This window comes from Podarcis vaucheri (assembly GCF_965113315.1).
Source record: "Podarcis vaucheri genome assembly, chromosome: 10".
Lineage (NCBI taxonomy): Eukaryota > Metazoa > Chordata > Lepidosauria > Squamata > Lacertidae > Podarcis > Podarcis vaucheri.
This window is the reverse complement of record NC_138748.1, coordinates 9724793-9751613: the sequence shown is the minus strand read 5'-3', so window position 1 is coordinate 9751613 and position 26821 is coordinate 9724793. Positions and strand designations below refer to the sequence as shown.

General features: G+C 43.8%; 1 protein-coding gene and 1 long non-coding RNA gene across 6 annotated transcripts in view; one reads left to right on the top strand and one right to left on the bottom strand.

Moving 5' to 3' along the window:
• Nucleotides 1-23687, top strand: part of LAMB4 (laminin subunit beta 4) — a 65104-nt gene extending 41417 nt beyond the window's left edge. For all 3 annotated transcript variants that reach the window (XM_082239419.1, XM_082239418.1, XM_082239420.1), the window contains 15 exons: nt 408-639; nt 2921-3078; nt 3849-4073; nt 6751-6971; nt 8248-8344; nt 9117-9492; nt 12366-12526; nt 14934-15139; nt 16493-16696; nt 17235-17379; nt 18036-18243; nt 19033-19171; nt 20153-20329; nt 22081-22234; nt 23452-23687. In XM_082239419.1, coding sequence (XP_082095545.1) covers nt 408-639; nt 2921-3078; nt 3849-4073; nt 6751-6971; nt 8248-8344; nt 9117-9492; nt 12366-12526; nt 14934-15139; nt 16493-16696; nt 17235-17379; nt 18036-18243; nt 19033-19171; nt 20153-20329; nt 22081-22234; nt 23452-23591 — 2843 coding nt within the window. In that variant the 3' untranslated portion in view covers nt 23592-23687. The remainder of the gene's footprint in view (nt 1-407; nt 640-2920; nt 3079-3848; nt 4074-6750; nt 6972-8247; nt 8345-9116; nt 9493-12365; nt 12527-14933; nt 15140-16492; nt 16697-17234; nt 17380-18035; nt 18244-19032; nt 19172-20152; nt 20330-22080; nt 22235-23451) is intronic.
• Nucleotides 1-26821, bottom strand: part of LOC309541756 — an 80063-nt gene that overhangs the window by 38786 nt on the left and 14456 nt on the right. The window contains exon 3 of one of the 3 annotated variants that reach the window (XR_014223891.1): nt 22260-22374. The exons of the other annotated variants lie outside the window; for them this stretch is intronic. This is a non-coding gene — a long non-coding RNA (uncharacterized lncRNA). Of the gene's footprint in view, nt 1-22259; nt 22375-26821 lie in introns of those variants that run through there. 3 annotated transcript variants of the gene reach the window in all.

The following is a 26821-nucleotide window of genomic DNA, read 5'->3' as shown; positions in this document are numbered from 1 at the left end:
TTGCTTTCAGTTGTGGTTTGTTTGTTTGTTTTTTGTTTGTTTTGTGCTTTTAAAATTTTAAGCTATTTCCTTTTTAAAAAACAACAATGTTTAAGTCTTGTGGGCAGACTTTTGTTTTCCTTGAACCTGGGAAACCTGAACTGAAATCTCCTGATGAATGTGAACACTCTGGGTGGTCTTAGGCAAGTCATTATTTCACGTCAAACATTCCTCATCTGTAAAATGGGGATAAATGGTCTCCCATTGCCCTTTATGAGAATAGGTATGGACTGTTGATCATATGGTCAACAAAGAGCAAGAGACATCTGTCTATACAGAGATCTTGGTCATGTCACATTGAGGGCTTTATATTAAGATAACGCAAGAATTTGTCATTTAAGTATCATCTCTGCTTCTTTTCCATCAAGCATGTGACTGCCATCCTCAAGGATCCGTGAGTGCTCTGTGTGACCAGGTGACAGGGCAGTGCTCATGCCGGCCAGAAACAGATGGCCGACGGTGCAGTCAATGCCTGGTTGGGTATTTTGGATTTCCCCATTGTCGGCCTTGCCCTTGCAATGGCTTTGCGGAACTGTGTGACGCTCAGACTGGAGCATGCTTGGACTGCAGAGGGTTTACAGCTGGAGCCAACTGTGAAAGGTATGGGTGGGTGGATACTGAGAAGATGCAAATTTAATGCACATCTTTAAGTGGCAGGGATAGAAAATAGATGGGGGTTTTGGTTGGGGGGCAAATAATTTTTATGGGTGGACTTGATGGCCATAGGGGTACAGACCAACTTCACATTCCCCACAATGGCTTTTGTGCTGCCATTGTGCATGCACACATTTATTTTTTATGTGTAAATGCACACACACATTTTTATTTATTTATTGAATTTATATACTGCCTTTTCCGAGAGGTCTCAGGGCATTTCACAGAACAAGATCAACATATAAAACCACAATATGTATAATCAAAATAAAAACAACAACCTAATAATAACCCCCCCCCAAAAGAGCCACGTTTTAAAAGGGCATAGGATTTCAATCAGATCAACCAAAGGCCTGGTTAAAAAGGAACGTTTTTGCCTGGTGCCTAAAGGTGTCTAATGAAGGCGCCAGGCGAAATTCCCTGGGGGGAGCATTCCACAGACGGGGAGCCACTGCAGAGAAGGCCCTGTTCTCGTGTTGCCACCCTCTGGACCTCTCGAGGAGGGGGCACACGAAGGAGGGCCTCAGAAGATGATCTCAGAGTCCAGGTAGGTTCATATGGAAAGAGACAGTCCTTGAGGTATTGCTGTCCTGAGCCATTTAAGGCTTTATAGTTCAAAACCAGCACTTTGAATTGGGCCCAGAAACTAATTGGTAGCCATTGCAGTTGGACCAGGATCGGTGTAATATGCTCAAACCGTCTTGCTCCAGTGAGCAACCTGGCCGCTGAATTCTGCACCAGCTGAAGTTTCTGAACCATCTTCAGAGGCAGCCCTACGTATAACACATTGCAGTAGTCTAACCTTGAGGTTCCCAGAGCATAGACAACAGTAGTTAGACTATCCCTGCCCAGATAGGGGCGTAGCTGAGCCACACGCTCACACATAGGCAGTGGGTCCACTCCATCAGTTACGTCAGTGATGCCACAGCCACAAAACGAGGAAAGGTGAACTGTTGCTGGGGTTTTTTATGGAAAGACTCTCCTCCTGCACAGAGGGGAGGGGTTGTGGGCGGGAGCTGATCTCCGCCCCAAGCAGGGGGCGTTAGCCCCCTGCCACCCACTCACCTGGCTGGCGCACCACGCCCATGGGCAAGCACCCAACCAGGTGCCTTGGAAGGGGCGTGGACGGCAGCTTAACTTGCTGCTGCACCAGCCACGCGGCCTCACTTTTCGTCGTCCCGTCGTGAGTCACCCGCCCTCCACTCCCTTAGAGCTCAGGGTTTCAGTTTTCTCTTGGCCTTGCTATGGACCTTAGGTTGGTCACCCTGGTTGTCTGGGGGGCCTGGTAGGAATCTTTCCATTTGGCAATTGGCTTTGTGGTTTTTTCGCCTACCTCGTAGCAATCGTCACAGCTTTCGTGGTATTGGTGGGTAGGTTAGGCATTGGAATAATGTGTTTGTGGCGTGTGGAAGGGCTAGGTGTGGCCATCGCCTACGCCTTCAATTTTTGGGTATTCCGTTAAAGGAATCCAGCGGTCGTGTATTCTGTCCGATGCCTGTGTGGCGGGGGGCCATGGCACGACCCTCGGTGACATCAGGGGAGAGCCTATAGGTGGATTAGCATCAACAGACTCCACCTACTGGTGAATAAACCCCCCTTTTAGACTCACCCCTCTCCGAGTGGGTGGAGTCAACAGATGTGATCCAATGCCTAAGCCAATACCTTTTCACTTGCTGTAATCAATAAAGTTGTGGCCTTTTCTTGCCCATTAACCTTATATCACGTGTCCGTGTGTTTTCATTCCACTACGCGGGGATCGGGTCCTCGAACCACAATAGAAACCCTGCGTGCTACTTTCAGGTTCAGAGGCCGTATGAATCATAGCAAGAGAGGGCTGGTTGCAATCTTACCAGACGGTTGGCCACTCTGAGAAAAGAATACTGGGCTAGGTTTGCCTGTCGGCAAAATCCAAAAGAGCGCTCTCTTCTTATGTTCTTGCCTTCTTCTGATGCCATTTTGAAATAGGTTCATAAGAACGTAAGAAGGGCGTGCTGGACCCAGCCAATGGGCCATGTAGTCCAGCATTCCTGTTTTCACCGTGGCCAACCAGATGCCAATGGGAAATCCGTAAGCAGGATTCGAGCGCAAGGGAACTCTCCCATCCTGTGGTTTCCAGCAACTAGTATTCAAAAGCATTACTGCCTCAAACCTTGGAAGAAGATTATAGCCATGATGGCGAGGAGCCTTCAATAGCCTTATTCTCCATATTCACTGTTCTTTTTGGCAGATGTGTAGATGGTTATTATGGAAACCCTCTCAAAGGAGAGCCGTGTCGTCCATGCATGTGCCCAGACGCTCCAGCAAGCAGTAGGTACTTTGCCCATTCCTGTTACCAAGATCCTTGGACTTTGCTATTAGTCTGCAACTGTCTTGTGGGCTATTCAGGTAGGAACCATGACATCTTCTATGAATTTCACAATTTCTGTTTTATGTTGTCAGAGACGGAGGAAAATCACAATTCATTCTAACTTTGTCTATTAGTCTGTATCCCCCTTTAAAAAAAAAAAAGTTTGCGTTGTGGGATATAGGGTAGGAGGACATGGTTTGACCCAAACTCCCAAAATACAGGCCGAATTGGGAGGCCTGGTGGACCACAGGCTAAAGGTTCCCAAGTACTGATGGAGGAACTAAACAGATGCAATATTCAGTGAAGTTTCTAGGTTTGGGGGCAGTGACATTTAAGACTGCAGTCCTATACAACTCTTGCTGAACTCACGGAATGCACGGTTAAGTTCCTTCCAAGTATGGTAGTGGAGAACCCATTTTTAAAAGTTTGAGGAAACACTAGCACAAGTATTTCCAAATATTTATTATTTGTGTGTCTTTGTGGGTTTGTTTTATTTTAACAAAATTTAATATACCACTCGATTGTTTAAAAAAAACCTCTGAGCAATTTACAACAATATAAAACAAAATATTGTTATTTAAAAAATTCAAAAGATGATTGAAATCAATAGTAACTAAACAATAAAACACATGTAACTTCTATATGTCTGGATAGAACTAACCTATATTTATTTATTTATCTGTTTAACTCTTAACAGTTAGGGTTCTTTATATTTATATTATGGAATCTGCTGGTGTAATGTTATTTCTGGAAAGGTGAGCCGTGTCTGACTGTCACCAAAAATTGTGTGTGAATTTTGGTTTGTTAGGTGATCGGTGTGATGAATGCCCTGGTGGGTTCTACAGGAATCCAGATGCAGTAGCCAGCCAATGTCTTCCATGCTCCTGTAATAATAACATTGATGTGGCAGATCCAGACTCCTGCAACAAGGATACTGGGGAGTGTTTGAAATGCTTGCACAACACCCATGGACCAAGCTGCGAGTTCTGTAAACCAGGTTACTTTGGATCAGCACTCCTTCAAAACTGTAGAAGTAAGCAAACAACTTTTATAGATTACAAATCAAGGACTGAGCACATTAAGGAAAATAAAATAGGTGTGGCTACAATAAATTATGCACATTAATGAAATCATCATGGATTCTCCTTAGTAGCATGATCTATTCTGGCTACAATATTATTGCATAAGGTGGAATGTTTGGGAGTAGAGCAATTGATGGCAAGATGAAAGACGGTTACACAGTTGGCTAAAGGTGTTCTAGGACCAATGCTGATAGGGAGAGTCAAAAGGCATGTACAGAGAATTCAGTTTTGAAAATACCGTAATTTTCGCTCCATAAGACGCAGTTTTTCTTCCTAAAAAATCTTATGGAGCGCATGCGTGGTCCCTGGAGCTGAATTGCCCAGGGGCGAAAAGCAGATCATGCTTTTTCAGGTTTTTTTGAAAGAGGGAAGTGGGTGCTGAAACAAAGCCGCTGATCGGCAAGTGATCGGGAGGGAGATAAGGGACACTAGAAATAAAGGAGGCTGCCTGGGAGGGGAAGGTAAAGACAGCAAACTTGCAAGGAGAGGAGACAGGACTAAATCAATGAGAAGAGAAATTAGAAGAAAAGGAGGAGCAAAAAACTGCTCAAGCTAAGGAAAAGACACTAAGGCAAACAAGAGGGAAAGGAGTGTTGAAAAGAAGCAGCTGATCGTTAAGCGATTGGGAGGGAGATAAGGGATGCTAGCGATAAAGGAGGCTGCCGGGGGGGGTAAAAGCCCATGGATCCTCAGGATTTTTACATTGGGTCACCCCAAATTCACCATCAGATCACATAGCATGTCCATGGCTACAGCCTGCACCCCCAAAAACACGCATCCACTGTTGCGTGGGGCCACAATGGCGCAAAAACGTGGTTACAAAGCACGGATCCACATGGATCCTCAGGATTTTTGCATTGGGCTACCCCAAACTCACCGTCAAATCACATGTCTATGGCCACAGCATGAACCACAAAAATCATACATCCACAGTTTTGTTCAGAATATTTTTTTTTTCTTGTTTTCCTCCTCTAAAAACTTTGTCTTATGGTCAGGTGCATCTTATGGAGCAAAAAATACGGTACCTGGTTTACACATGCACCTGTGAGCTTAAGACACCATCCCTAACCTACTCTGAAGTGACGTTGCAGGATAGGCATTTTCATGCCAGTTTCTAATATAGTTCACAGAATTGTAGAGTTGGAAGGGACCCCAAGGGTCATCTAGTCCAACCCCCCTGGCAATACATGAATTCTGACTATAGCCATCCCTGGGTGGGCTCAAGCAACCAACATTCTGGTTAATAGCCAGATGCACTGACCCACAGCGCCACGGGAACAAATTTTTCTGTTATGGAGGGAGCACTATTACAACGAAAGTGACAGATATATAAGAAATGCAGGACAGGAAGACTCCGAGATGAAGCCTGTTGACCTGGTTCATGCCTAGTTGACAGACTGGATAGTGATGACAACAAAGGACACAGAGGGCACCCTGGGAAAGAAAGTTTGAAGAAAGAATTTCAGTCTTGGACACTGAAATATACTCGGAGTTGAGAGTGGATTTCCTGCTCTTTATTCAGCTCATAGTGGTGAGGAGGAATCGAAGTTCCCCCAAAGTATCTGCTTTATATACATTATTTACACAACGGGCTGCACGTGATTGGCTAATTCCGGGATTCTCCTGTAGGCCAATCAGGTTGTGGATTCACTTCCAGCTGGAGCTGGATTGGGTGGCTCCTGCGGACCAATCATACTGCTGCATTCTGAATCCTATTGTTCTAGGACCAATCAGACTGCTGCATTTTGGATCCTATTCAACTCAGTACATAACACACATATTGCAGCTGAGGTGGCAATGAGAAAACCAAGGGTAAATGTTTGAGGTGCAGATGTAGATTCAAGACTGAGCAGAGGGGAAGGGGTTTTGGTCAAGGTCAGAAGATGCAGGAGTGCTATTTTGAGGCGTGAAGAGCAAACAGCAAAGGAACCAAAAACTGAACCCCAAGGAACTCCACTAGAAGGGGATGAAAGCAGAGGGGAACATGTTCCTGATGGAAGTAAAGAACAAAAAACTAGGCAGACAGGAAGAGAACAAGCTGAGAACAGAGTTCACGGCCTAGGACTGTCGTGCCCACAGGACCGCCTCTCCCGGTATGCCCCACAGAGGACCTTAAAGTCCATAAACAGCAACACTCTAGTGATCCCGGGCCCTAAAGGAAGTTAGATTAGCCTCAACCAGAGCCAGGGCCTTTTCAACACTGGCTCCGGCCTGGTGGAACAATCTGCCTCATGAGACCAGGGCCCTGCAGGATCTGATTTCTTTCCGCAGGGCCTGTAAGACAGAGTTGTTCTGGCTGGCTTTGGCTTGGAATCACTTTGATTCCCTCCCTCTCTTTCTTTTTTCCTTTCTCCTCCTGTGATGAGGCTGCATTTTAATGTTTTAATGTTTTATTGTTGTATTTTAATCTTGTTTTTTAAGTTGTATTTCAATCAACTTATTTTTATTATTGATTGTTAGCCGCCCTGAGCCCGGTCTTGGCTGGGGAGGGCGGGGTATAAATAAAATTATTATTATTATTATTACAGATAAATTGATGTTTACAATGTAAGGTAACTTAAATTCCAGGTAGAACATTGCCTTTTTTTTTAAGGGATTTCCCCCCATAACTAACTGTTCTCTTTACAGAATGTGACTGCAACCCTTTGGGTGTGGACCCAGTGAAATGCCCACCTGGAAACGGCTTTTGCATGTGTGATCAGATGACGGGAATATGCCCTTGCTTGCCTCATGTGATAGGCGCCAAGTGTGATCAGTGCGCTGCTGGCTACTGGAATATGATCCAAGGAACCGGATGTCGCATCTGTGACTGCAATCCAAGACATTCCCAGAACAACTTATGTGATCAGGCAAGGCTATTGAGCTGATTCTCCATTTATAAATTATAATGTCACTAAATTTTAATGCCTGTCTTAAAGATTTCCTCTTGCCCGCTGTTTCTCAAACAGTGGGCCAGGATAGGGTTACCAGACATCCCCGTTTCCCAGGGACAGTCCCTGGATTTGCGAATAAATCCCCGGACAAATTCCAACCCCAGAATGTCCCCGGGAAATGCAGCAGCGGCAATCTCAGCAGCCCAGAGCAGTTGGCTTTGGCTGGCTTCAGGAGCTGCTCAGAAGTCCCCATATGATGGTGGTGCAGGGGCTCTTAAGATGGAGCTTCCGGGCTGCCTCCACCTTCCCTGACCCCAGCAACTAAGCTGTGAAGGGAGGCTTCATGCTGCCTATCGGAGCAGCTTCCCAACTGCGTGCAAGCAGGAGCGGAGCAGGGATGTCTCAAGTAGGCAACACTAATGTCTCACATCATATGTAACTGATCTATAGAAAAGACTTTGCAACCTGAGAAAAGAGACAATGCACATACCGTATTTTTCGCCCCATAGGACGCACCGGCCCATAGGACGCACCTAGTTTTTGGGGGGGAAATAAAGGGGGGAATTATCCCCCCCAGGTGCGGGGCTGGGGCGGGGGAAGCCCGAGCTTGCCCCGACCCCAGCCCCCAGAATAGGTTGCTATCCGGAAGCCGTGGGAGAGCTGCGCAAAGTCGCGCGGCTCTCCCATGGCTAGCGGAGAGCTGCGCGAAGCCCAAAGCTTGGGGCATGCTGAGCTCAGCACGCCCCAAACTTCTGGGTGCCGGCAAGCTCTCCGCTAGCCGTGGGAGAGCTGCGTCTCCCACGGCTAGCGGATAGCTTCCTGAAGCCTGGAGAGTTAGAGGGGTCGGTGCGCACCGACCCCCCTCACTCTCCAGGCTTCAGCGAAAGCCTGCATTCACCCCATAGGACGCACACACATTTCCCCTTCATTTTTGGAGGGGGAAAAGTGCGTCCTATAGGGCAAAAAATACGGTACTTTTGTAAACAAAATATTTTTTTAAAAAATTAAAAACCTGCCCTTTAAGACAGTAATCTGAAAACATTCTGAAAAGAAACTATTCTTGCTTTGTTGATAGAAATGCAAAAATAAGAGCAAGTTTTTAGGTTTTTTTCAGAGCTAGAGATCAGAAAAAACCCCTGAAAAGAATTGCTCACATACATATGAGTTGACAGTTTAAGTAGCATGGGGGGGGGATTGCAAAGAAGGCAGGGAGTCCATTAAGCCCGTTTCTCACTGTAGACTCTTTTTGCAGCTCACAGGTCAATGTTCGTGTAAAGTGGGCTATACTGGAAGACGTTGCGACACATGCGATGAAAATTATTTTGGTGATTCTCAAATCCATTGTTTCTGTAAGTACTGTAGTAGTATGTAGCAGAAATCCTAACATTCTTTTAATTGAAAACAGAATATTTGTACCCCTCAGATTTGAACAATCATTGCATTGTTTTAGATGTTTATAGATGTCTTTCTTTTATTTTTAATTGTATTATTTAGTTGTTTTGATATTTGCCTCCTTGGGCTCCTTTCGGAGGAAGTGCGAGATATAAATTATCATTATTATTATTATTAATGTCTAGCAACTCTTTTTGGGGGCAAGCGAATGAGTGGATTGTAATGCAAGCTGCAGATGAAATTGTTTACAGTGGTACCTCTGGTTACGTACTTAATTCATTCTTAACCTGAAACTGTTCTTAACCTGAAGCACCACTTTAGCTAATGGGGCCTCCTGCTGCTGCTGCGCCACCGCCACACGATTTGTGTTCTCATCCTGAAGCAAAGTTCTTAACCCGAGGTAATATTTCTGGGTTAGTGGCTGTAACCTGAAGCGTATGTAACCCGAGGTACCACTGTATCTCAATTCCTTCCAGTCTTGCTTTCACATAGGGAATGGTCTCAGGGAACCTTCAGACCGGGGTACTATAATGCATTCCAGAAGGGACTGTCCATGAAAATCATCCAAGATATGACTATATTTTTTTGCAATCTGTTCTGCATGTGCAAACTGCTTAGAAACCATCTTGGAAATTAAGTGGCATATAAATGTACTGTAATTATAATTGTAATAACTTCATTCGTCAATTATCAGCAGTTATAACATATTGTGCTTTCACCCCCGGCCAGCGTGTAAGTGTAGCACGGACGGCACTCTGACACCCGGGTGTGATAAAGACACTGGAGCCTGCAACTGCCGTGTTGGGGTCACTGGAAGATTCTGTGACCAATGTGCTCGGGGCTACATCCAGGAATTTCCTTCCTGCCGCCGCTGCCACGTTTGTTTTGATCAGTGGGATAACGCCATTACTTCCCTGTCTCAGAAAATCCAAATATTAATGAGGTTTGCCGCAACGCTGGGAGATAAGAGACAGACAATGCCTGGCTGTGATGTAGACCTCAAAGGCCATGAAGATACAATTTCTGAAATAGAAAGAATCCTAAAAAGCCCCACCCTCTTGCCAGAGGTGCTATTGAGCATGAAGAAGGAGCTTGACTACATTCGGTGAGATGCGTTTCCTTAGACAGGAGATGCTCATTTGTTCATCATTTAACAGATATTTATTTAAGCATAATCTCAGGTCTCAGGCTGGGGAGAAGCTACTGAAAGCTTGGGGTCCAAATTCAGCTCCCTAAAATGTTGCACATCTTGTTCCTCCTCCAAAAAAACAATGGTACCTCAGGTTAAGTACTTAATTCGTTCCGGAGGTCCGCACTTAACCTGAAACTGTTCTTAACCTGAAGCACCACTTTAGCTAATGGGGCTTCCTGCTGTCGCCACGCCATCAGAGCACGATTTCTCATCCTGAAGCAAAGTTCTTAACCTGAAGCACTGTTTCTGGGTTAGCGGAGTCTGTAACCTGAAGCGTATGTAACCTGAGGTACCACTGTACTCAGTTCAGCTGCTTTCAACCATGCTAAGGCATAAAAGGGGCTTCTTAATTCACCCTCCTGTAGCATGAACAATAACAAAATCTCCAGCAGGGTCCTTTGCTTGTCTTTTTACATCAGTTGCTCTTTTATTTCAAAAGCTAAGGTACAGGGAAACGGGAATGAGCAACTGAGGGACCTAGAGGAAGAACTCTGCCAAAGTTTCTCTTTTGACCAGGCCTCAGCACCCACGGGACGCAGGTGGTGCTGTGGTCTAAACCACTGAGCCTCTTGGGCTTGCCGATCAGAAGTTCGGCGGTTTGAATCCCCGCGACAGGGTGAGCTCCCGTTGTTCGGTCCCAGCTCCTGTTAACCTAGCAGTTCAAAAGCACGCCAAAAAGTGCAAGTAGATAAATAGGTACCACTCAGGCGGGAAGGTAAATGGCGTTTCCGTGTGCTGCTCTGGTTTTGGTGTTCCATTGCGCCAGAAGCAGCTTAGTCATGCTGGCCACATGACCCGGACTGTTTGCAGACAAATGCCAACTCCCTTGGCCTGTAAAGCGAGATGAGCGTCGCAACCCCAGAGTCGTCTGCAACTGGACCTAACAGTCAGGGGTCCCTTTACCTTACTGGGTGCTGTAAAGGTAAAGGACCCCTAACTGTTAAGTCCAGTCGCGAACGACTCCGGGGTTGCGACGCTCATCTCGCTTTTACTGGCTGAGGGAGCCGGCGTACAGCTTCCGGGTCATGTGGCCAGCATGACTAACTAAGCTGCTTCTGGCAAACCAGAGCAGTGCACGGAAACGCTGTTTACCTTCCCACCGGAGTGTTAGCTATTTATCTACTTGCAGTTTGACGTGCTTTCGAACTGCTATGTTGGCAGGAGCAGGGACCGAGCAACGGGAGCTCACCCTGTCGTGGGGATTCGAACCGCAGACCTTCTGATCAGCAAGCCCAAGAGGCCCAGTGGTTTAAAAAAACTTCAGGGAAGTTTTTAATGTGTGACATTTTAGTGTATTTTTGGTCTTTGTTGGAAGCCGCCCAGAGTGGACCACAGCGCCACCCGCGTCCCTTATATGGTAGGCTAAAATGCTAGGCCCCATAGGGCCCACTGCAGCTGAAAGTGGCCTTTCTTTACATTAATAAGAACATCTTTGCTGGCCCAGTGCTGACGAAAGCACTGGGCAAAGCAGCCGCAGCACCTGCCATCATCTTTATTTCCCCAGAATGCATCTAGGCCTTGACATGAGCTAAGCATGATAACACATAACGTCAGATGACCTTTTTTCAGGGTCAATTTTGTATTTTCACGTTCATTCTAACTGGGGTAGGACTGACCCAAAGGCCAGAAGAGTAAAATAAATAAAAACATTATTTTTCACAAAATGAAGGAAAGCTGCCCCAGAAATACCAATTCATTTGTGGTATACCTGGAACATCAAATGGTGGAAGACTGACATAAAAGTTTTATGGGGTTCCCACACCCCCACCAGTGCTGCTTTTAATTCCACCTGTCAACAGAGGATGTCACATTTCCAGAAAGAGACCTATAAATATTTGGGGCTTGCCTCCAATCTTAGGGTAGCTGTGGTGCCACAAACTGGCATTTCCTTTACGTTTAGCATGTGCTGCCTTTCCAACTGATGCTATGAATTATTTTAGTCTGGGATACATCACTTGTAAATATTGCCAAAGTGAATTAGACAGCTATTGCTTAAATTGAATGTGCAATAGGGGAAAAGGAGGAACTTGATTCAGTTTTTTGCATTTAAAGCTTAATCGATCAAATTTGCAATTCCCAAAACAATACTAGAAACTGAAACATGGCCATCCTTTGAAATTTGCGCTTTCCTGAATTTTGCGGTGCAGTTGTCCAACCAGTATTAAAAAAAAATACATATATTAGGTGAAATTGTGCCTAAAAATGAATATATTCATGAAAATAACATACATGCCCCATATTAGGCAAAATTGCCCAACAAATTTGCACATCTGTCAAAACTGCATATAAGAATGTGTTTATTAGGAGAAATTAACACTAAAAGTTTCACGAGGAATTATTTTTAAATCGCAGATTGCTGCAGAAATGTAGAGAGCTGAATTTAAGATAAATGAGAAGATAAGATAAATGAGAAACTGAGAAGACTGAAACCGACAGATGCTTCCATCCCTAATGTCATACCCATGTCAATGTAGAATCTGCCAAATACAGAAAGTACAAAAAAGAATGCCACTCCTCAAAACAAGCTAAAGTGATGTGCATCTAGATTCAGTAAAAGAAAATTTAGAATTAAGGAGTTTGAAGGGAACTTGGAAACCATCTAGTGCAGCTGCCTCCCTGCTCAAAGCAGGAATCCTGTCCAAAAACTGTTGGGTTCAAGATGCTGTGATTTCCCAGGAATATAGTCAAGACTATTAGTGTACTAGGTTAGGATGCTAAGTTTAGGCAAAGTGTGGTTCTTAACCCTAAATCTTAGGTGGCTGCTGATCTGTTGTTGTTCTTTTTAGACAAAAGGTTTCTGAAATATATCTGCAACCTGACTTTCTGGACCAGTTCCCTGACCTCAGCAGTATGATAGAAGGCATTAGGAAAGATGCTGACCATCTGTCTGAAACCCTGCAAAAGATGTCTGAGCTGCATCAAAGGAATAATTACATGCACCTCCAAGGTAGGAAGGGCCAATAATTAAACTTTATTAAATTACATGGGGGTGGGGGGAACATCACAACCCCTTGTAGTGCAGAGGTTTCAGACCTTCAGAATTTATATTTAAATTGAAACACTTAATTTATCAAGGTGAAAACTCGGTTATTAGTCCTCTTGAGCAGCTTGAACGTCCCATAGCGATATAGTTTCAGTCCTTCCAAATTGAACAAAGTTGCATTGTTTCAGAAAGCAAACTAAATCTGAGAAGTCTGTCTGGGTCCTGTGATCCCAGGAATGCTCAGGCCCCTCTGAAGCTCATGTTTAATTTATTTTCTTTTTTAACGTGCATGTTAATTGCACTCATGTAATTAATGTCAATCCAGTTTAGTCCTTTGTAAACCCGTTTAACCGAGGTGCAAAGGAGGAGCCGTGCAATGCAATCATATGCATAGTTGCTTAGAAGTAGGACCCACTGTATATGGGACGCGAGTGGCGCTGTGGGTTAAACCACAGAGCCTAGGGCTTGCCGATCAGAAGGTTGGCGGTTTGAATCCCCACGGCGGGATGAGCTCCCGTTGCTCGGTCCCTGTTCCTGCCAACCCAGCAGTTCGAAAGCACGTCAAAGTGCAAGTATAAATAGGTACCGCTCCAGCAGGAAGGTAAAGGGCGTTTCCGTGCACTGCTCTGATTCACCAGAAGCGGCTTAGTCATGCTGGCCACATGACCCAGAAGCTCCCTCGGCCAGTAAAGCGAGATGAATGCCGCAACCCCAGAGTCATCCGCGACTCGACCTAACAGTCAGGGGTCCCTTTACCTTTACCTTTGGACCCACTGTGTTCAGTGTGGGTTCCTTCTCGGAACCTGGGCACTGGACTGCACCCTTCATTGCAAGTGAATTCCTTTGAGAGCAAAAGAAGTCAGCAGCTCTGGGTGTATTCTACTTGACCACAACTGGAATTGGGGTGTGTGAGTGGGAAACTCATGTAAGCTTCAGTTTCCCCTGAAGAGTTTTGGTCGAGAGCAAAATAATAGTTTCAGATTATTCTGTCATTCCCACAGAAGTGGGAATGACGTGTGATGATCATGCACATCAATTTCTGTTTCACCGTGAGTGCAGCACCAGGCATGGATGCAAACACTGCTCTGGTTTCTACATTTGACTACTGTATAAACTAAATGCCAAATCAGGGGTCAGCAAACTTTTTCAGCAGGGGGCTGGTCCACTGTCCCTCAGACCTTGGGGGGGGCAGACTACATTGGGGGGGGGGGAATGAACGAATTCCTATGCCCCACAAATAACCCAGAGATGCATTTTAAATAAAAGGACACATTCTGCTCATGTAAAAACATGCTGATTCTCGGACCGTCCATGGGCCGGATTTAAAAGACGATTAGGCCGGATCCGGCCGCTGGGCCTTAGTTTGCCTACATATGTGTTAAATGCATCTAGTTTAAATGCATCACTTGAAGTTGTGTGTGCATGGCTGTGTACACACTCCCATTTACTTTGCATCCACCACCAGTTTCAGAAGCAGTGTACACAATCCACATCTATCCTGCCATTTTTTATTGAAATACTATGTTTTGATGCATTCTTCTCTGAATTGAGGGAGGGGGGAGAAGCATGACCTAGCTATGTTTTAAGCAGATAAAGTGTACAAAAGCATATGTGTGTGTTTGGCTCAAAATGGCTATTGTAAAGGGACCCCTGACCATTAGGTCCAGTTGTGACAGACTCTGGGGTTGCGGCGCTCATCTCGCTTTATTGGCTGAGGGAGCCGGCGTACAGCTTCCGGGTCATGTGGCCAGCATGACTAAGCCGCTTCTGGCGAACCAGAGCAGCGCACGGAAACGCCTTTTACCTTCCCGCCGGAGCGGTACCTATTTATCTACTTGCACTTTGATGAGCTTTCGAACTGCTAGATTGGCAGGAGCTGGGACCGAGCAACAGGAGCTCACCCCGTTGCGGGGATTCGAACCACTGGCCTTCTGATCGGCAAGCCCTAGGCTCTGTGATTTAACCCACAGTGCCACCCGCATCCCACATGGCTATTGTAGGACCCCTTTTTTGTCAGAACCGTGGTGCAAGGGAAAGTGGATTAACTCTTTCCTCCTCCTGCCACAGAATTGGGAAAATTATCTTTCTGAAGCTGCTATTACCCCAGGAGTAAGAATTTCCATGAGTGCCAGTGCAAACTTCCATCTCTGGGCTGATAGCAGCTTTGGGTAGGGGCTGGATGATTTTCATCAGACCTGTGATAGAGGAGGAAAGAGTTTAAACTCCCTCCTCACATACCATGATCCTGGCAACAGGACACCTCACACACCCTGAGTTGGGATCTCGAAGAGGAGAGCCCATTTATTTCAGTGGGTCCCATCTTCAATATATGAAGTGAAACAAGGCAAAGTAACATTGTCATTTGATTCAGATTCCCTCAACAAAATAAATAACTATTACCAAATAACGTTGTCGGCCGGAGAGAGAATCAGTGGCTCAAAGTCTGTCCTAATACACGGAGGAAAAACCAGGAGTAATACATTTCGCATGTTAGATGATTTAGTTTCAAAAGAAAGTGCTGCATTGGGGCAGCTGAAGTTGTTCAACACTTCAGATATTCAACATCTAAATGAAAAGGTAAGTATTAGTTCCTTGCAGAAGGTATAACTTTACTGCTCATAATGAACAATTCAGCCATCACAGCATGGCTGGTGAGACATCATATGTATTTGTTTTATTGTGTAAATTGCCCTGAAAAAATATATGTTCTTAGCCAGTTTGGAAGGCTTTGACCCGATAAAGAGGGGCATAGATTGTGAAAACGAACAAAGCCAACCTGTAAACCACAGCGGCAGAACTCTGCATTTTTGCTTGAAAGTGAGCCCCATTAAACCCCAACAAGTCATATTCTGTAGTAAATGTGGTTCATATTGAAATGTATAAATAAGAAACATGCTTCTTCACAGTTACTACTGGGAATGCATGTCTGGTGTGAACAGGGTTTAACGTCTGCAAGAGAAGAAAATGCTTTTAGCATTGTGTCCAGTGTTAAGGAGTGCCATAAAAACTTTTTTAAGGGTTCCTCATTGGAAACATTAGTAATGCTAGCCTTAGAGACTTTGGGAGGAATTCAACATTACAGTCTTTCCAATTGTTCTGTCAGTGCAAACATTTCTGCTTGCAAAACTGAATTATCACCCCTCCCCTCTACCAATGCACTCTTCTGCGGGTTCTCCTGACCCTCCAGAGCAGATTGGGGAGAGGTGTGGGGAGCACACAGTGGGGAGAAAGGGAAAGGGAAAGTCCTGTTGCACTGGCTTCCGCAAGCATGCTAGGTTAGTTGAATCCGGGCCTATGGGTTGTGTCCAACACTCGTCCTAGAACGATTGAAATGAATGGTCGTAAATTAGTCATGTCTGTTAACTTCAATGGGTCTACAATGGGCATTTACCACCATACAGCTTCTGCTGCAGGAGAAACTTGGTTGTGTTCCAAAGCGTGTTCTCAGGGCCAAGTTAAATGTGACACTTCTTCTCTTTTCTTTTGCAAAATGCAGCTGCACAGCAAATCTCAACTCACATTAGATTACAATGAGGCACAACAGGCCTAGTTAGTGCATTGTGCACACCCTGAAAGTTGTTGAGCTTTTCTCTACAAAAACACAATTTTTGTTGTTGACTTGCCTAAGATCCTTGCGGAAGTTCCCGCCCAGATGTCAATTCCGCTTTTGAAGTTCTGGGAAAATCCTGACATATGGCAGCCCTACCTAATCCATACCTCAGATTGCTTTGCAAATCAATGTGGGGAGGGTTCTCTCAAGGCAGAAAGTTTTTGGAAAACCATTAATTTAAAAGAAGGCTTCATATTTCACCTTTCTGAGGTAGATGAAGTACATACAAATGTAATGTTTTCAAGCTCTCTTCTAGCACATTTCATTAATATCATGTTGTATTATTGCTTCCTTCAACCAGTACATTTGTTTCGATGCAGATATGTGGGTTACCAGGAAACTTCCCTTGCGCTGTATCAGATTGTGGTGGGGCTTTATGCCGAGATAGCCGGGGAAACAGACATTGTGGCGGCCCAAACTGTAATGGAGCACTCCCTCTTTCTACAAATGCTATCAGAGAAGGACGTCAGACAGTCCTGTTGTTAAATAACTTGACCAACCAAATGCAAGGATCTGAAGAGAAGGTACCGCATGTAACAGCAATCTTGTGTGTTTCAATGTAAACTTATTGAACATAGCACATTTGAGCTACGAAAGGTTTTTACAAAATTCTATTTTTTCCCCAAGATATGCCAGTATCTTATTATATCTACAGTATTGAAATGTAGGTTTTTGTATGTTACTACATTTTCGTTTTGCTATCTTATTATGACTTTGTTTTTGTAGTGTTTGTTTGAAATGCATCCCTGTTTCTTTGCTGTAAGCCGCTTCTGAGCATGGTTGTTTTTTGTGGGAAAATGGCATACAAATAAAATGAATGAATGAACGACCCAACCCTTAGGCTCCTTAAGTATGGCTTAGAGAGTTCCAGATTCAGATGGGCCCAGAAGTTACAAAAAGAAATGGTGTTATTACACCCAATGGAACCATCTTATCAGTTAGGGATTTGAGATGTAGAAACAGGTTTAGGAAATATGAATTTGCTTTGTCAGGGAAAGTTAAACTTTAAAGAGATCAGTTCATTATTTAAATATCTGTCTATATATGTATCTACACTCACAGATTGAAAGTGCAAGGAAAATGACTGGGGATACCAAAAAGAAAGTCTCGCTGATGGCTGAAGAGCTGGAGAAAAATAAAGATCAAATAGAAAGGGAAAGAGAAAGCATCAAATTGCTCATCAAGAGATTGAAGAACTTTCTCGTAGGCAAGTATGCTCAAAACCCATTTTTTGATCCACCTGTCTTAGATATATCTGTTGTTGTTGTTTAGCCGTTTAGTCATGTCCGACTCTTTGTGACCCCATGGACCAGAGCACGCCAGGCACTCCTGTCTTCCACTGCCTCCCACAGTTTGGTCAAACTCATGCTGGTAGCTTCGAGAACACTGTCCAACCATCTCGTCCTCTGTTGTCCCCTTCTCCTTGTGCCCTCCATCTTTCCCAACATCAGGGTCTTTTCCAGGGAGTCTTCTCTTCTCATGAGGTGGCCAAAGTATTGGAGTCTCAGCTTCAGGATCTGTCCTTCCAGTGAGCACTCAGGGCTGATTTCCTTCAGAATGGATAGGTTTGATCTTCTTGCAGTCCATGGGACTCTCAAGAGTCTCCTCCAGCACCATAATTCAAAAGCATCAATTCTTCGGCGATCAGCCTTCTTTATGGTCCAGCTCTCACTTCCATACATCACTACTGGGAAAACCATAGCTTTAACTATACGGACCTTTGTTGGCAAGGTGATGTCTCTGCTTTTTAAGATGCTGCCTAGGTTTGTCATTGCTTTTCTCCCAAGATATATCTGTATATTCATATTATACGTTAGACCAAGGATATTGGGACTTAAACAGTTCTTTCTCCACTTTTCCAAGAGGAGAGTGCCCCACCAGAAGACATAGAGAAAGTTGCAAACTATGTCCTGGGCCTCCAGTTGCCAGGGTCTCCCCAAGAGCTAAGCATGGTGCTCGACAAACTCAAGAGCCTCATGGCACACTGCGAGGTCTCCCCGACAGAGGTGAATGGGTTAAGTAAGCAAATGGAAGAGGCACAGGGACTATTGGTGAAAGCACAAGAAGCCGAGTAAGTACAAGATTGTCTTCCTTTACAGTCCTGTGGAAGAGATTGGATGTGGCTGAGCAACTGCTATGCAAAGCCATGCTGACTGCTTCCAGGCTGAATTGGAGATGAAGGAGTAGCTTTTCCTCACTTGTCCCTTTTCCCATTCCACCTCCCCACTGACTGTAAGGGGAGGGAAATTAGCTATGCCATCTCCAGGCCTGATATATTTTCAGTTCTGATTCACGGGAATATCAGAGGAACAAGAGTGTTTTGGATCTTGTAAATCCAAGGGAGCCCCATCCTGCACCCTCAATATGCCCATGGAAGACCCTGCTTCAGGTCCTACCACCAGTGGTACATGTACTCCAGTGAGTTTTCCGCTGGTATATTGTGTGGTCCTTCATGGACATAAATGCTGCGCTTATGACCCAGTCAGTAGAACAGCATTCAGGCCACCCCCAACAATCTCTCAGGTAGCCTTTGGCTAACTTTTGGACTATTGTGTTGTGTTTGTGATTTGGAAACTATCCCTAAATCATAGAAAATTGTATATCTGTCTGCCTTTGTTTTACATTCTGAAGTGCATTTTCAGCCCCACAATGGGTAGACCGATGTGAACTAAGTCATATAAACATTCTATAAATGTACTCTCTCTTTCATCCTCTATTTTTATTGTAAGCTCCTTGGGGCAAAAACCTATTGTTTGTTAGATATCTGTGTGTGTGTGTGTTGCATATCTATATCTAACCGTCTAGCTATATCTCAGTGCCTTTCTTATACTTCAGAAGATCTGGGTTTTTTATTACTTAGGAAAGTAGCAAAAGGTCTCCCAACACCTGATGAATTGATAAGCAGCTTGAAAGACATTGAAAATATTCAACGGCAAACCAGAGATGACTTCGCAAAGTTAAATGGAACAATAGAAGAAACCAAAACAAAAATCGCAAAGGTATCCTCTTTACAGTTAACTTTCATCAGAGACTTTTCAAAAGCGAGTAAGAGAATGTGCAAACAAGAGAATTTCACTAACATTTATTTTCTTAGGCTTCCAGTTCGTCATTCAATTGGCTTCAACCCATTATCAAAGCAGTCTGTGGGTTTTTCTTTTTAATAAGTTATTGCTGTATTTCATCAATGTATTCCTGTCAGCTTCTGCAAATAACAAAATTGCTCTTGTTCTTTTTGCCACGTGTTTTCACATATTTCTGTCTTAAAGGGGGGAGGGCAGAATGAAGCTGCCAAGTATTTTCCGCTTTCAAAAGACTCCCTTTATCACAGTTATTTCTCTGAGCTTTGAACATCAGCATAGTAGTGGGGTGGACCAGGCGCCAACTCCCACATGGCTCCTGATGATTAAGCCCTACCATTCCCATTTTGGAGCTTATTCCTGTCTCAACTTTGTGGGCCATATCAGTCAGGTGGGTGGGAATAGCCTGGTGGAATGAGTTGCTTAGATAACAATGTTCCTTCCCAAACTGGTGCTAACAGAGGAAAATAATTTTTTATACCAGGACAGTTTTATATGTGCTCCTCCATAAGTCTGTTCTATCCCATTTCTACATAAATCTGTGATTTTTGTATTTTAAAAATCCTTCGCCAGCAGGTACCAGGTTGGGTTATAACAATTTTAAAATGCATTTTTTAAAAAAGCATGCCAGCTTTTAGGATACATCCCCCCATGCCCTGGTAATTTATTTATTAACTTGCTAACTTGATTTGCTATTTAAATAATGTACCTCCCATCCACACTATAGAGTATAGCTATGGAATCCTTGCTTAGTCTGTTTTGTGCATCTGAAGGAGCAAACCCATTGAAATCACTAGGCCTAAGTAACTTAAGCCCATTGATTTCAGTTGGTCTCCTCCAAAATTGTCTTGTTGGGTAATGAGTTACAAGCATCCCATTGATTACATGATGATTCTTCTGCAGGCTGCGGACCAAATGAACAAGACGGATGATGAATTAGTGGACTTTTCAGAAAAGCAGTCAGAGCTGGAAGATGAAATCGCTTCCTTGAAGACAAAATTGCAGATGAGCAGGGGCCAAGTCACCAATGCTAAATCAGAGGCCGAAAAAGCACAGAATCAAGCTGTAGCGACTAATAAGGTAATGCTGTAAGCTCACAATTTACACAGGTGTTATGTTCTGAGAGGGACGCGGGTGGCGCTGTGGGTTAAACCACAGAGCCTAGGACTTGCCGATCAGAAGGTCGGCAGTTCGAATCCCGCGACGGGGTGAGCTCCTGTTGCTCAGTCCCTGCTCCTGACAACCTTGCAGTTCGAAAGCACATCAAAGTGCAAGTAGATAAATAGGTACCACTCCGGTGGGAAGGTAAAAGGCATTTCTGTGCGCTGCTCTGGTTCGCCAGAAGCGGCTTAGTCATGCTGGCCACATGACCTGGAAGCTGTACGCCAGCTCCCTTGGCCAATAAAGCGAGATGAGCGCCGCAACCCCAGAGTCATCTGCGACTGGACCTAATGGTCAGGGGTCCCTTTACCTTTACGGTCTGAGAATCCCACCTAAAGAACACCCAAAATTGTGTTCTTCACACTGGCAACTGTGTAAAAAAAACCAGACAAACGCTACAGTTAAAGGCACTGAATTACTCTATATCCAGATTACCAGCAAACCTAGGCTGAAGGAAATTTAAAAAGTCAATGACCTCATATCACGAGTTCAACACAAGCATTGTCTCAGTATGGGATTGACTAGAATCTTCCATATCATGACATGTCAAATGGAGTGGCTCATTTTGCGGCTAAAATGGGGGTGGGGATTGACATCTCAATTGGCCTTAAGCCTTATTTATTATCCTATCTCTGACACCATTTTGGTTTGTTGCAAATAAAATATTTTAATCAATTCATGAAGTAGGCAAATATACCATTGGCTCAAGCATCCCTTGTATAATCCCTAGTGGAAAGAAATAAGTGCAAAAGCCGGGATACCATATTTGAGTAGAGTACAGTGGTGCCTCGCAAGACGAAAAGAATCCGTTCTGTGATTCTCTTCGTCTAGCGGTTTTTTCGTCTTGCGAAACAAGCCCATTGACGGATTAGTGGATTAGCGCTATTAGCGGCTATTAGCGGCTTATCTGCTGATCGGATCAGCTGATAAGCGGCTTAGCGGCTTAGAAAAAGGGGGGGAGGGGAAAAAACCAGCAGGAACTCGCGAGACATTGTCGTCTTGCAAAGCAAGCCCATAGGAAATTTGTTTTGCGAAGCACCTCCAAAACGGAAAACTCTTTCGTCTAGCGAGTTTTCCATCTTGCAAGGCATTCATCTTGCGGGGCACCACTGTATAACCAATCATATGCTATAATAATTTCAACCTGTTATCGTCATGGCAGAGAACAGGAAAGGAAGAGAATCTACATCTCTCACGGGCCTTGCAAACAAGTCAGGACCCCTGCAAGAATAAAATGTTAGCTGTGTGCCATTAATCCACTTTAATTTCATTCAGATTCTGATTGACCTGAGATCTTTACTCTCTGTATTGGAATTCAGAAGAATAAAAGTCAGAAGGGTATTCTGTCTTGTTTTTTGTTTTGAATGTATGTATAATAACAGCATTAATGAAGTCTGAAGGTGAAAGTCAAATAGGATAGTTGGAGTCTCCCACTTTCTTAACATGTTGGATTACTTATTGAGATTTTTTTATTAACTGCCAGAAATAGTATGTTTATTTTTCTTCCATAGTGGTATTTTTTCTTCAGTGACAATGTTTATTTTTTGGCCGAAAAAATTGTTACTTGATTAAACCTTTAAAAAGCAAGCAAGAAAAACCAGACAACTAAATTTCGTAGCAGAGGTATAAAAAACAACAACACTTTTCATTGGGAAATATTGTCGTTACAGGAATTTGCTAATCTTAAAAAAGAATATTCCAGTTTACAAGAAAAGCTCAAAGCCAAAGGCCTTCCTTTGGAAACCTTAGAGAAACTGAATCGGTTGAGAAATGAGGCTGAGAAACTGGCTAAAGAGACTGAAAAGAAAATGAAAAGAATAGCAGGTATATATATTGAATTTACATACCCATTCAATGATTCTTGCATGTTCCTCAGTGAATTATCGGGCATCCCTCAATGAGAATATCAGTAATGATGCAAAAATATCCCAGAATATAGCTTGTCTTCCACCACTGGCTTTTTCCTACAATACACGGCCACAGGGAATGTTCTGGGTCAGGGGTAGGGAGACTCCACGCTTGTGCATTATATTGAGATGCACCAATACAAGCCAGGTACAAAATAGTGGCTCAGTGGAAAAAGCCAATTACAGTGGTACCTTGGTTTAAGAACAGCTTAGTTTATGAACAACTTGGATTAAGTTTGTGAACTTTGCCTTGGAAGCAGAACATGTTCCGCTTCCTGTTGAGTGTGTTCCATTTGTAAATTGAGTCCCCCGCTGCTATGGGAAAGCACACATTGGTTTAAGAACCCTTTGGTTTAAGAACGGACTTCCGGAACGGATTAAGTTCGTAAACCAAAGTACCACTGTAGTTACTGTTAGAATTCCTGCTCCGTGATTGCAGTCATGGGATTTTTGTCTATCACATGACGGTGTATGTTTTGACTCCACAGAGTGGGAAGTGACAGAGACAGGATGTTTGTGTTACTGTGTTCCGTGAAGTGGGACTATTGTCCTTTGTTCTTTCTCTCTTTGCTGTCTGATGCTAGAGAGGGAGCCATGTTGCAGTGCTCCACGTGTGTTTATATGTAAATAAAGTAGATTAGCCAAAATGCTGAGTTGCTGAGGTCTGTTAACACAACTGCGCAAACTCTGCAGATCCCTAAGTGTGCCGATGTCTGTTGGCATTGGTTGCTGTGATGTTCGGGCAGAAGAAAGCTTTTGAAGCTCCCGAACGAAAGACCAGGAGGGAGAGAACATGCCAGTCTTCTTATGTCCTCAGATCAGAGTTTCTGCTAACCAAGGGAGGGAAGCGGGTGTGGAAGACAGGACTGCGAAATGAAAAGGAACTATAGCTGCATTATTCCGCCTCCCTCCTTGCCCCAGGAGATTTAAAGGCCCATATTTGGTGTCTGGGTTGCAAGATGGCAGCCCTAATGCAGAGGTTATTTGACTGCCAAGCCAATATGAAAAAGAGGTCCTTCAAAAAAGAAAGTTTGGAAACTCAGGTTTTTTTTTGGGGGGGGGTGCAGTGATTTACAAGGATTTTATTTACTTAATTGTACGTAACCACCTGGTGTTTTCTTTTTTTAATTTCAGATTTAGAAAATAAGATACAGGAGCTGAACCAGATTAAACAAAACAAGGCTGATCAGCTGAGACAACTGGAAGATCAAGTTACAGCTATCAAAGATGAGATTATGCAGCAGTCAAATAAATACGCTATTTGCAAAAGTTAATGAGTCTAATAATCTAACAATATAACTGTAAATGAACAAAGAGCTTTCCACGACCACTTTGTAATGATGAACAGTTTATAAATTGTATAATTATAACATCTAAGGTGATGTTGTGTGGTTTTCTGTGCTAGTCCTTGACCTTTATGGGGATCGGTACTTTGCAGGGATGAGTTACACTACAGTATATGGATTGCTTTGCTGCTACACCAGGCACCCCCAAACTCGGCTCTCCAGATATTTTGGGACTACAACTCCCATCATCCCTATCTAACAGGACCAGTGGTCAGGAATGATAGGAATTGTAGTCCCAAAACATCTGGAGGGCCGAGTTTGGGGATGCCTGTGCTACACCGTTATTTAGAAACTTAAGGATAGTTTTCTTCTCACACACTAGGTGGCAGCAGGAAACTATTTAAAATTTTCATCTAGGAATTACTTAAAAGCATATTATTATTTCCTTTTTTAAAAAGTAAATTACCACAGAAGAGGAGCCTGGCGTATCAGGCCACTGGCAAAACTAGTACTGCATCTGTTCTCACAGTGGCCAATCAGATGCCCGTGAGATGCCTGCAAGCTGGACATAAGCTCAACAGCATATTAGCAATTTAGGACAATTCACTCTTTTAGCAGAAATTAATGGCATAGTAGGCAAGAAATGAAGCAGAGTGCTACTTGTAAAGGGGCACGGGTGGCGCTGTGGATTAAACCACAGAGCTTAGGACTTGCCGATCAGAAGGTTGGCGGTTCGAATCCCAGCAACGGGGTGAGCACCCGTTTCTCAGGCCCTGCTCCTGCCAACCTAGCAGTTCGAAAGCATGTCAAAGTGCAAGTAGATAAATAGGTACCACTCCGGTGGGAAGGTAAACAGCGTTTCCGTGCGCTGCTCTGGTTTGCCAGAAGCGGCTTCGTCATGCTGGCCACATGACCCGGAAGCTGTACGCAGGCTCCCTCGGCCAGTAAAGCGAGATGAGCGTCGCAACCCCAGAGTCGGTCACGACTGGACCTAATGGTCAGGGGTTCCTTTACCTTAGGCAAGAAATGAAACAGAGTGCTACTTGTAAAAGTATTTTACTGTTTAAGCCCCACAGCAAGCATGGCAAATCATCCAGATGTTGATGAACTACATATCCCATCATTCCTGGCTGTTGGCTATGGTGGAAAAGGCAGATGGGAGTTGGGTCAACCTCTGCCCTACAGCATCTCCAGTTGTGCAATCGGTACCAAGATCAGTTAACAGCAGAAGCGGAGCAATAGTCATCAAATGGAAACTATAGCAGCATTTTATGAATTGTCAGCTGAACTTAGCTACGTGCAAGGAAATGGCTAATTTGGCCCATCCCAATGGGCTACATTCTCCTGTCCATTTATTCACCCATGTAGGGATGGCCAGACATTCATCAATATTGAAATTCTGATGGCATGTGCTCCATCACCTGTAGGAAGTGGTTTATAACTTGAGCATGCATCTTGCATGCTTGATATTTGCTGATTTCCTTCCATCTATCTTTGTTCTGGTGTGATTTGATTATGCTAATCTGGTATGTCATACATAAATCGGGCAATGTCATGCATACAAGTGGTAGCCTATGTGGCGCCCTCTAGAGGCTGTGAACTACAACACTCATTATTCTTGAGCATTGGCCCTGCTACCTGGGGTTGAGGGGGTTGTAGTCCACAATATCTGTTGGGTACCTGATGTAGACAGATTACACATGCAATCCAAATTACACTTCGCTTCAAATGGCCAGAGTGGGTTATGAGGATGCCAGGCCTAAACTCCACAACATGCGATTTTTTTAATCACATTGAGTAACATGTAAAACAGCCCATCAGCTCTCATGCTCATACAGCGGTACCTCAGGTTACATACGCTTCAGTTTACATACACTTCAGGTTACAGACTCAGCTAACCCAGAAATGTACCTCAAGTTAAGAACTTTGCTTCAGGATGAGAACAGAAATCGTGCTCCGGCAGCGTGGCAGCAGCAGGAGGCCCTGTTAGCTAAAGTGGTGCTTCAGGTTAAGAACAGTTTCAGGTTAAGTACGGACCTCCGGAACGAATTAAGTACTTAACCCGAGGTACCACTGTACTTAGACAATAATCCTTTCTTTGTTTCCAAATGCCTCACTGCTTGGAATACAGTCAGCCATACTACAAAGGCTACCACTATCTGAAATTCACCCACAACTGAAAACAGATGTATTTCCAGCTCAAGGGATGAGAAAACTCATCTGCACCACATACTAATGCTGACAGCTAGGGCTTCTGTTTAGCTGCATCTAATAGTGACAAATGTTTTTCTAATAAATCTGCCATTTAATCTAGTACAATGTCTTAAAACGGCATTTAGAATCATAGAATCATAGAGTTGGAATAGACCACAAGGGCCATCGAGTCCAACCCCCTGCCAAGCACTTTGGAAAGAGTATACAGTATATTTTAAGTTAATACTGTATTGCAGAAGACTCAAAACACCAACAGCGATTGAGTTTCTATTTGAGAGTAAGAAGATATGGTTATGGACTCTCCTTCCTGGAGGTTCTTAAGCAGAGGTTGGATAGCCACCTGTCATGGATGCTTTAGCTGAGATTCCTTCATTGCCGGGGGTTGGACTAGATGACTCTCGGGTCCCTTCCATCTCTATGATTCTACAGTATATGTGGCTAAAACATTTGTGGAGTGGGATTTTGTTTGTTTGCATGACAAAGTCTCAGTCCATGTTATATCCCTAACTAGTTAGATTAGTTGATTAATCCCACAGGAATTAGATTCATCTTTTCTTTTTTAATTTATTTAATCATTTTTTCTATGCAAACAACAACCACAAAAGACACTACAACAAAAACCATAACAATAATAACACAATTTGACAACTCAGATTTAAATATACTGATATACTTATGACTTTTAACAATATTTTCCCACCTCTCTCTCCTCCCACTTCCCCCCACTTGTCGCTTAAATATTCATTCCAGATTTCTTCATATTTATCCATTCTTAATTTGTGTCGACATGCAATTCGTTCATATGTAGCTAATCTGTCCATATTATCAATCCATGTGCTCAATGGAATCAGATTCATCTTGTCATTGAGACGTTAATTTTCCCATGGAAGCCAATTTTGCTTTTAATAACTGCACCTGGACCTAACCCAAAACCAATTCACAAATCATGGTTGGGCTAGAAACACAGGAAACCAAGCTATTGCATGTCAGGTTTTTTGTATGTA